At 42.1% G+C, this 11,575-nt stretch overlaps 1 protein-coding gene across 1 annotated transcript; it reads left to right on the top strand.

Moving 5' to 3' along the window:
* The first annotated feature begins 4,833 nt into the window (after positions 1-4,833).
* hps6 (HPS6 biogenesis of lysosomal organelles complex 2 subunit 3) lies at positions 4,834-9,645 on the top strand. Its single transcript, XM_077494688.1, has one exon. It carries the CDS (start codon positions 5,112-5,114, stop codon positions 7,788-7,790), a length of 2,679 nt encoding a protein of 892 aa, XP_077350814.1. The 5' UTR covers positions 4,834-5,111; the 3' UTR covers positions 7,791-9,645.
* The last annotated feature ends 1,930 nt before the right edge of the window (positions 9,646-11,575 follow it).

Genomic DNA, 11,575 nt, shown 5'->3' with positions numbered 1-11,575 from the left:
CATGTTCCAAAAGCATTCCGGTAAACATTTGACATTTTAATAAACCATCTTAACTATTTTAACATTTTAAAAGAACCATTGTGGTTTTAAGTGAACCATTTTGTCTTTTGATGGGATGCTTCATAGCAAAAAAAACAAACTCATATTTATACATCCCATGATTCTGTTATCAAAGAAAGCAGCTGAGTCATGCTTACAGCTGAATGGAAATTTTCAAAATGGATGAATAGACAAGGTAAGAAACAGTGATATGACCAATTTATCCAACACCCACACTCACTTTCATTTCTCACCCACTCTCCTTAGTGTTAAGTGAAATGACCGTGCAGTCTTTCCTTATTGCACAAGAGACGGAAATGCAACTCAGTGTGTTGCTTGGTGTGCAACATTTCCAAAGTCAACTAAGCAAAACTTTACCAGTACACACTAAGCATCACTCCTGTCTTTCAATTACTTCTGGATTAGTCCACTATAATATCAATGTAGGGGTCATTTTCATATCATTTAATCAGTAAAGGTGGTGGTGAGTTTGACCACCCCCTCCCCCACCCAACCACCCCCCTTAAACAGAGAGTATGTCCAGTGGCAAGTGCATAATGAATGTTCATTGTAACGTTGGATGCCCATACCCAGAGACCTAATTTATCACACAAAGGGCAACAGTGTCAAAGCCATTTCCCTCACAAGATGCAACCACATTGCACAAAGAGGTCGTAATGTGCAATGTGTCCCTGAATACATTTGTATTACCTTCGCGGTCTGCATGCATGGGAGCTAACGTCACATAAATGTGACAGGCAAGCATTGGTTTGCAAAGAAAATAATGTGACATGGCAGCTTTCCAATTATTGGGAAATATTTCCATTATCTACATTTATAACAATTTTGTATTTGGGCAATCTCACAGTGTGACAAAAAGATAAAAGGTGTCTTGAAATAATGACATGTGAGAATGATTCCATTGTGTAATGGATAATAACGTAGTTTATTTTCACGTTTTTTAAAGATGGGACACAGGTGCAGCAGATACCATGAAAATAGAGGCCCCAGAATTGAACCCTGTGGAACACCATGCGTTCTGTTATACATGTGAATTCATATTTCACATATTGTATGCCGACCACTTTTATTATTATTATTATTATTACTCCAGGGCAGCACGGTGAGTGAGTGGTTAGCACGTCCGCCTCCCAGTACTGAGGACGCGGGTTCGAGTCCAGGATGCTAAATGTATATCTGACACATATGCATTAATGGAGAGTGAAGTCAAGTGGAACCTGAATGATTTATGCTTTCCTCTCCACTGATGCCATTCTGTGGTGGGGTCATACTAGAGGGACCAGATTTACAAAGACAATTTATTTGAAAAACAAATATATCAAAAATTCTCACCAGGAACTATTTTTAACAAATTTAAATCACTAGTCAATCTGGAAACTGTGGTTGCATTCTTACTTTAGCTAATGCTTAACGCGAGCTTGGCTGACATAGTTCAACACTTTTTCTCTTTTTTTTTTGCAAAAGATTGTTTATAAAACAGGAAATGTAAATAACACACAACACAGCTGACATTCGGTAATTGTTACTTCATTTATGCATCGCTTTTCCACCTTGCAAGGCCCTCAAAGTATCTTGCTCAAGTATACTTTGACGTGGTTACAATGGCATGGGATCAAACCCACAACCTATTGTTTGTTGAGACACCTACTCTACCACCAAGCCATACCATCCTCATGTTTCATTGACATGGAAATAGGAAGTTAGTTCAAGTTACGATATAACAATGCCTATGAAAGTAAATAGAAAGGAATTTAACATTTAAATTCCTTATTAGCTTAGCTTATGATTCACCATCAAAACTGCAACCAAAAATCCAGGACTTTACCAATTAAAATGGGATAAAGTCTTGGTTGGCATACAACTAGACTACTTTTGAGGCATTACATTTTATTTGTCTTTCGTGTCCTTTGTGTGTAGTTGGCTTATCTTATGATACACCATCAAAACTGCAACCGAACCAAAAATCCGAGACTGCTTCGATTAAAACAGGATAAAAGCTTGGTTGGCATACAACTAGACTACTTTTGAGGCATTCCAGTTTGGGGGGGGGGGGGGGGTCCACTCCTAGTTCTACAACACAATCCCCGAAAACATATAAAATTTCTATTCCAGCTGTAGTTCACTATATGCTTGCTTCTCGGGCTGATGCACTGCATGCTTTAAGGTCAGTCAGAAATAGCAACTCGGATCTATCAAGTTTCCATCCTTGAAGAGACAAAGAGGAGTTCAGATCAGAGCTGCTGTCCTTCGTTTCGCACTGACTCACTATCGTCTCTTAAGTGCTATTACACAATATGGTAAGAATTTTGCATTAAATTGAACCCAAAAAAAAGCGCAGCACTTTTAAATTTGGAATTTAATGTGTTTTTCCAGCAACACAAGCATCACTCCTCATATTGTACAGCGAGTCCTCATGTAACAAACTGCACAAACAATATTGTGTATGAATAAAGGTTTCGTCTAATTAAACCAGACGAATTCTTGTAGCGTGACATCTTACGCCATATAGTGACACATCTTAACCCGGTGGGGCAACATGTCACACTATTCCTTTGCGTATAATACGGCACTGACATAAATTGTAAAAATGACATAATACAAAATATATACAGCACCGGAGACTTTGGTCTTTCATCTGGTACACAGCAGTACTGATTCTAATCAATTAAAAAAAAAGTGCAAAAAGTGTGACAACTCGTCTCCCCTAATTAATTACTATAAGTAGCTATGGTTCACTATTTCTCTCTACTGTTGTCGAGCCATTATTTTAAGATAATGCTGCGTAATACAAACCATAAGTTTTGCAGGCAAGGCACGGACAGCCGGAAAATGTACTCTTGCCATAATTAAATATTGATTAATTTAAATTGGGTCATTCCTGCTGTAATGACTTTCCAAAATGCAAGAAATGAGCAATTAAGATTCAGAAATTGTTAAAAAGAGTCCATATAACAATGTTTCAATTTGACTTCCATCTGTGTCGCCCATACATCTTTTTACATGAGCTATGTTAATGAACTGATCACATGCACCACTTCCTGTACTTTGAAAGATGTGTTGATGACTGGTGATGACCCCGCTATCCACTACTGAGGGCTTGCTTGATCCTGTAATGCATTACATAACTAAAGAAGAAAATGGAAACCAATGTGCTTCACACATGACTGCTTTTATGGATGTTAAGATGACACAGGAAATTATGTGCAGCTACATCAGCAACACTTTTTTTTTTTTTAAGAACCAGTTGTCAAGCATACAGTGAAACTGAATATATTATTTCTGTTGTCAGAGTGTTTTGGGTTGATTATTTGATTTTGTGATGAGCTGCAACATGACATCAAAAATAAAGTTATGAGTTAAAGTTGCTGCAGAAGAAAAAAAATTAACATGATTACTATTTGCCCTCTTTAAAATGCCCACAAACATGACTTCTGAATTGAAGCAAAACTGCTTAAGATGAACTGCCGCATAATACATGGGATTCAAAATAAACCCTAGCAAAAAAAAAAAAAAAAAAAAAAACATAAAATCTGCCTGATGAATTATATTAAAGTATGGACCCAGTGGGAGGAGAAAACAAAACATCTTGTCTTTCAAAGCATGCTGCACTAAATGAAGATCAATAATGCCACCTACTGGATAAAAAGGGAAGGTGCACAAAAAAAATGGTCGATAGGCATAAAAAAAACAAAACCGCTGCAAGAATCGAGCTGAAATCATGGGACAGTGTTGTGGTTGTATAAGGTCAGTCGTAAATGAGAAACAGCTGCAACTTTATTCCTGATGTGATTATGCTATTGGGATCACAAGCTGATTTAATTCAGAGCAACTCAATTAAAACAGTAGCCTAGTCCTAAGTGTTCAGTTTCACAGTCTGAATGCAGTTATTGAATTTTAAAAACAAAGGGATGTTTACAGTGACGTTTTAAAATGATCATTTACTCAAGAGGCTGTTGTTGAACTGTCACTCTAAATATGGCTGTCATCCAGTCAAATTAGTATGGTACACTTGATCTGACAAAAAAAAAAAAAAAAAAAAAAAAAGAAGATAGACCTCATTGCATTTCAATCTATACCATATTAAAAATGTACTGTCCTAGTTGTACTACATTTTAGATTTAATACAGAGCAGGCACTGAATTGTGAAATCAAGGCATCAAAACCAACAGAGTGGCCACACAAACATTCAAAACATGTTTAAAGTATACATTAAACATGTAAAACAATAAAAAGGTTATACCTGTGCGTCGTAACTACACACACAGTCCTGTACACGCACTCGGACGACACCTACGTCGGCATGGCATCATATAGTCCTGTTGTACAAAAAAATAATAAAAATAAATAAAAAAATAAATAAATAAATAAATAAATTAAAAATTAAAATCTCACACTCAAAACAAACAGTCTTAACGTCACTCACCAACAGTTTCACTTCGTAAGCACCTACGTGCGAGCCCAGCAGTCACTCCGATGCTCCACTCAATCTGGCGTTTTTAACCACACACGCACACCTGCTCTCATTTAACCTTAATTTAATTGATGGGCAACAGCGACACCTTAAGGTGACACTTGCTACACTTACAAGAAAATAAAAAAAATAAAAAATAAAGGGATGTAAAATGTAACTGTTTTAGGACTATAATTTATTTCACACGACATTGCAGTCATCTCAACCTTTTTTTGGGCAGGCACTGATTGATTGCAAATACACCTCAAAGTTCATTCTTCCTCGGACCTCCTCTTTATGCAAATCACCCACTGTGTCCGGAAATGAGCAGTCCCGTGATGTCAGCTAGCCCCCGTGTAGCATCGGAATGATCCGGAGTCCTTCGCTCTCGGGACTACCTCGTTGTGTATCGTCAGTGACACAGCGGAGCTTCCCGGTCATCGGCTGATACCACTTGGACCGGCAGCCGAGCCATGTCTGAGTTTATTTCCCTCCCCGGCGGACGAGGGAATCGCGCTCACATGACATGACGGGGTGCCATTCGGTTAGCAGGTTGGTGTGCTAGCGGGCTAGTTGATACGTACATTCCGCTACTCGCTTTATGGGAGCCATGTCGCGTTTTGTGCTGAGGCAAGTGTCTGATTTTGGGGACTATACCGGCAAGAATGAACTGTACGAGTGTTTGAAAAAGGAGCCTCGCAACAGACTTGCAAACGTTCGTCTGAGTCCCGATGGACGTCACGTTCATGTCATCCTCCACAAGCCGAAGGTCGGTCTTGTGACTGTGGACAAGTATGAAAGACCTCAGCTGGTCCACGCACAGAGGACGCTGGATTTGTGTTCGACACGAGGGATTCCCATTGTGGATATTTTATATTTGGACACTAATAAGAATAATAATGGCGTCAAAAGGGACTTTGTGACTGTGGCTGTGGTTTATGAGAACGGACAAACTGAGATTTGGAAGTTCCAGGATTGCAAAGGAGGCTGGAGTCTCCTGCAAAGAGCCGATTTGTGTAACAGTCCCCGGGCCAGAGTGGTGTCTGTGTGCGCCTGCTCTAATCTAATCATCTGGTGTGAGGAGAGGCCCCCCTCCGAGAGCTCCCCCGTCCTCAGCTCTGTCAGGAATAAACTGAGACATTGCATCTGCAGGAGGGACTTTGAACTGGAGGAGGGGGGAGTCATTTTAGGAGGGGTGAAAATCGCCCTCCACAGCAACCCTCGATTCACCATGGTCGCTTCGGGGCAGTACGTGCACCTCCTCCCGGACGTCAAATCAAAACCACTTGGCAAGTTCTTCCTCTCTTGGTGCCCTCGCCAGGACTTCTTCCGTATCAGCAGCGTGTGCAAAGCCACCCCTTTGAAAAAGCAGTCAGCAAAAGAGTCCGATTTTAGGAAGCTGATTACAGACTGCTTAGGGTTTCTGTCAGCTCTTGATCCACCTGAGATCCTCAGTGCCTCTCCTTCGGCTTGTGGCGGGTTGCTGTTACTTCTCAACACGGGCTGGGTGTGTCTCCTGCAAAGTGACGGGACGCTGCGTTGTATATACAAGATGGTGGACACTTGCCCGCTGAAATTCGCTACACATACCAGCCTCTGCACATATCAGGACATGTTGCTGCTGGTCTTAGGCCAAAATCTTTATTTTATAGACTTAAAGTGTGGCAGCGAGTTGGAAAAAATAATACTAAACTGGGAGGGGGTTTTATTTGCCTTAAAGTCTGATGGATCACCCCACTTGTTCTCAGAAACTGGACTTTTTAAAGTGGTGTGCCAGGAAATGGACGCTGTAAACCTAAAAATGAAGTTGCCTTCTTTCACCGCAATGGAGAATATTCACCCTGGTGCCCTACTGGTGGAAGCTGTGTTTGAGGAGGCTTGTAAATACTACCAGCAGAGGAGTCTGAGTAGCACCCGACTCACTGTGGACATCTTGAAGAAAGGCGGGAGGTTCCAGGCGCCCATCTCTTTAGCATCCATCCTCAGTGACCACCTGAGGCTCGAGCAGAGAGCAGAGGAGCCGTCCCAAAATGGAGAAATCGGAGGTGATGTGGGGGAAGACAAGCTGAAAGTCTCGCTGGAGCCTGAGCTGAAGGCTTTGGTCGCTGTGGAGGAGTTGAAGGGGACCCTGGTGAGGGGAACCGTGGAAGAAGTGGAGGCGCTTTGTGAGAGTCTAGTGGAGAAAGAAGTAGGCCGGCTGCTGTTGTCCTCCGAGCTGCATCAGGACGAGCTGCTCTACCTCAACTCCATCTTCGCCGTCTTCCCCTGCCAATCGTGGAGGGCGGCGCAAGCTGCTCTCCGGCTCCACCACAATGGGGACGGCTCCCTGTCCAGCCGGGCGCCCCCGGACGTGTGGAAAACCGTCCTGGGTCCCGCGCCCAGCTTGCCGGCGCTCGGGTCAAAGCTTGGGAACAGCCCCGAAGCGGATCACAACGCCAACTGTACATCCGGGTCGGCAAGCTCCCCTTCGCCCGTCGCCCTGCCGGTCTTCGAGCTCCTCTGCCGTTCGGTTTTACGCTTCCGGCCCGCTTGGCTGCCCCGCTTCCTTGAGCTCAGCCAGGAACAGCAGGGCTCGGCCGGGCTGGGCCTGAGTCTGGCCGCCTCCTCCTGGAGCTTCCCCGCCAGAAGAGGAGACAACGGCGAGAACAACGTGCCCCTATATAAGCGCGCCCTGGGCGTCCTGTCGAGCGCGGGGACGGATCGAGACCAGCGGCGGGAACTGGAGGTGGAAGTGTTAATGGTCAGCGGGCGGCCCAACGCCGTCCTCCAGGCGCTGAGGATCCTGATTGGACAGCGGCAATGGGAGAAGGTGACCCAGGTGGCCCAGAGGTTCTGCAAGCAGAGTCCCTTGCTCAACAAGGAGATCTTCACCACTCTGCTATGTGAGGTGACCCAGCACAGAGAACTGGACCCCTATCTGGACCTGCTGTGGGCCCTGTGCCCCGAGGACCTCACCGTCACCACCATTCTGAACCTGGTGCTGAAAAACCTCCCACCGCCCAGCATTCCAGCCCCCTCGCACCCTTCCATGCCCTTCAGGCCGGGCTCCGCCCCAGCTCCCTTTGCTGACCCGCAAGGTGGTCAGGTGACCATCGGCCTCCTCAAACCTCTGCTGAGAAAAGTTCTCCAGAGAGAGACCAAGCCCAGCCAGCGCTATGCCGACATCCTCCAGTCCCCCTCCTTCCCGCCTCCTGCACCTCCCCGCCAGCCCACAGAACCATCCAGAACTGGCACAGACTCATCCCGGGACAGCGCCATGCTTCCTGGTTCTCCCTGCTGACCGTCTATGATGTGACAACATATACTTTTTAAAGGGGAGGTCAACCCCCCCCAAATTTTTTTGACAATAATATATTCTATGCAGCCCCACTCGTCTAAATACGGAATTCTGGTTAATATTGCATTAGTGGAATATGAGTTAAGCAGCAAAATCCAGCAGTTTTTACCAATATCAGAAGGCGGCCATTTTGCCACTTGCTGTCAGGTGAAAATGACATCACATTACTCAGGACACAACAGATGACCAGTCACAGATCACTTGTTGTGATTGGTTGCCTGAGCAACTTTGATGTCATCTTCACTCGTCAGCAAGTAGGAAAATGGCCGCCCCCAGAGATTTCCTCCACAAATGTAATATTAATCAGAATGTGACGTTTAGACAACTGAGGTCACATATGTTTAAGGCTGACTTCCCCTTCATAATGGCCTTACCAGCGATGACTACTCACTGTGTTGCCATGTAAATACTTCTGCTAATTTTAACGTGTACATAGTGCGCCGGTGAAGTAATTTATTCTTTCAAGTATTACATGCATGCGGATGAGTTAGTATTGTCTTGCCACAGTTATGTTAAAGAGAACTCACAAATTTTCTTTACAGTAATGTATGTGCTCCCACTAGTCTAAACACAACATTCTGATAAATATTGCATTTGTTGAATATGAGTTAAGCACTAAATCTACCTGTTTTTATTCATCTTAGCAGGTGGCCATTTTGCCACATGCTGTTGACTGAAAATGACATCACAGTTGCTCAAGTAACGACCAATCACGGTTCAGCTTCAGAAAACAGTTGAGCCATGATTGGTTGTTGCCTGAGCAACTGTGATGTAATTTTCACTTGGCAGCAAGTGACAAAATGTCCGCCCCATAAAATGGTTAAAAATGGATGGATTTTGCTGCCTAACTCATCAACCACAAACATAATGTATAAATCCGAATATTGTGTTTAGACTAGCGGGACTGTATGGAAAATATTGTCAAGACAATTTGGCCACATTCACACAAACTTCGGTGTTTTTAAAATTACCATTTGATTTAAGGCCAGCATGGTGGGTCAGTGGTGAGAGAAGTTTTGGGTTTGAATCTTCTTCTTACGTTCCAAAAACATGCATGTTGGGTTCATTGATAACTCCAAATTATCCAAAGCACTTGACACCTTGAAAATTGTTCTCGCATACATTTTGGCAATGGAGACGTTGAAAATTTTCATTTCAAAACTACTCGTGTGCGTGTGGACATGGGTTGATTTTTAACTGACACATCAAAGAAAAGTTTGCCCCTAAATGCTCCACACTGTCTGGTGCTGTCATCGTGACCCACCCCCCTTTTCCTACTCACAAGACATTCCTGACAGAGATGCCAACGGAAAAGAGACTAATAGTTGGGACTTGAAATTCAATTTAGGAGTAATTCCAGCATGAGAGGGGGTCACATGGTCTCACACAGTCGTCCACAGTGAGCTGCATACAATTTGTCTCTGTTGGCCTCCATGCTGAATGTTCATTTCACATCAGTCTGTCATGTCGCTATTTAACAATAAGATTTGTAGCCTAAAAGCCACCACTGTAGACACTTTAGTGATAGTATCAACCAAGATGGTTGCTTTGGTTTGAATGTCATTCCTGCTGTTGTGTAGTTTGAACACTGTGTAGTTTGAACACATTCCGTGTGACTGAACAGCTGACTGTTGTCCTCAATTTATCAACACTTGATTCAGTGGTAATTTAATTGGTTAGTTATTAATGTGGCTTTGACAATTTTTGTCCAAAAAGGGTCTTTCATATGTAAAAAAAAAAAAAAAAAAAACTAATTAAAAACGGAGTATTTAATGTATATTAAAACTGTGATAAAATGGTTGTGCCTATTTACTACACAATTCAGCCGTGTCTTTCCTAAAACATATTAACTGTATTTCTGATTAGCAATGTTTTCTCAGGGGGAAAAAAAAGTCCAAGCTCTTGTGGTGTACATAAATGAATTTTATTTATGTTTAACAGGTTTTTAAAATACAATAGATTTTTATTTAAATATATTTTCATAACTACGTTTTCCTTATCGCTGTTGGAAAATGTCTTTTGACTACTGTAACCATCTGTCTGGTTTGTATGCTAGTGACAGGCAAAAGCAATTCTATAAGCCGTTTGTTTTCACCATGTAAAGGAAGCGTTGCATTGCGAAAATATCAGAAATACCCGGATGTTCGGAAATACTACACGAATGCGCTCCTCTGTGAGTTTCTGGAACTGATATTTCTTATCAGCAGATGTTCATTCTTACATTCAGTGGGCAGGTTCCACAAGAAGGTGTTAAGGATCACAGCAGCAGTCCAAATGAAGACCGAGAATAAACGAGGTGTCCCAGGCTGGGACTCCCAGCCCAGGAGATACCTGATGGAATTTGACACCTTGCTTCCAGGCCCACAACATTAGGGATACCTAGGCTGCACAATCTGTAGGATCAAGCCAGTTCGAAAATTCGATTACCCGTGATGGGACAATGTGATTTCTCAGAAATGTTGTAGAAAGTTTTATTTGGAGAAATTAAAGCCTCGTGCTGTAAAATAATAATCTGATTTATGCCTAACTGGTGTAATGGTGATGTAACAAGGCGTTTGCAGCATGACACTGCCACCTCGTGGCACTTCATAGGTTTTACTGGAATAATGAGTAACCAACCATTACAAATCGCAACTACAGTATCAATGTACTGTAGTTTATGAGCGGCCAGACTCTGCTGCATTGCGCCAAGTTTCATTTCTAGTACACTTTCCCGCTTTACAAATTACCATTACTAGTCGTCTTCTGTGCATGGCGGCACTGGCATCACAATAAGTCAAATCTTTTAGATGCTAATAATTTTTCTTTGCTCCTGATAGTTATTATGGCAACGTATTGTTTCATTTTGTCTCTTGTTTTTGGAAAAAGGTCAGTGACTGCATGGCTAATTTTAATTTACATGTTCACTCGTGATTTTTTGGGAAAACGTATTTTATTTAGTGTGTATTGGTATCAGTCTACTGTATATTTTAAATGTTTTATATGCATTATATATTCATTAGGATATTTGTAATAGCTCACCAGTAATGAGACAAAAGTAGAAAATGGATGCAAATATATTTTATTGAACAATACAGGAAAAAAAGTATTAAAACAATTGAATGATATCACAGCTTGTTACAAAGGAGCCTAATTGCTCTGTTGAACAGCTTTTGTGGTACATGAATATAATTTCCCAGTGTATTTTAAAATATTTGGTGGGCTTAAGCATCGAGGCCCTGTACAACCCATACAATGACTTTAGAGCAGTTTTGTACCCATATAAAGTGTTCTCCACGCAACCGTTTGTGGGCTCAAATTTGGATAAGACCACATTAAGTGCTGCGTCTGCATCACATGACCACAATTGCAAAACTGTCCAAAACAATCAGTAGAAAATAACTTTTAAAACATTAAAAAATAAATTGCTAAGCCAAAAAGAGGTCACCTTTCTCTTGCACCAAAATCAGGAAATTGTGCAGATTTTTCAAAAAAGTGCAATTTGACATGTATTGTCCTCATTTGGTGGGCAGGATTTTAGCAGCAATATTTGGACCAGCGTAAGGGTTGGGGACCTCCAGGATAGGCCTAACTCATATGCATTGATGACAAATCATCAAACTTTACTCTCTAAAGAAAACTCATGCTACCTATTTCATTTTGCATGACCATCTAATTCAGTCAAGTAGGCTACATACAAAATGGCGTAAATACAGTAACATATATACAGGTTAAAATGGAAAAAAATA

The sequence above is a fragment of the Festucalex cinctus genome, chromosome 14, assembly GCF_051991245.1.
Source record: "Festucalex cinctus isolate MCC-2025b chromosome 14, RoL_Fcin_1.0, whole genome shotgun sequence".
Taxonomy (NCBI): domain Eukaryota; kingdom Metazoa; phylum Chordata; class Actinopteri; order Syngnathiformes; family Syngnathidae; genus Festucalex; species Festucalex cinctus.
The sequence above is the reverse complement of the archived record's forward strand: the minus strand, read 5'-3'. Positions and strand labels throughout refer to the sequence as shown.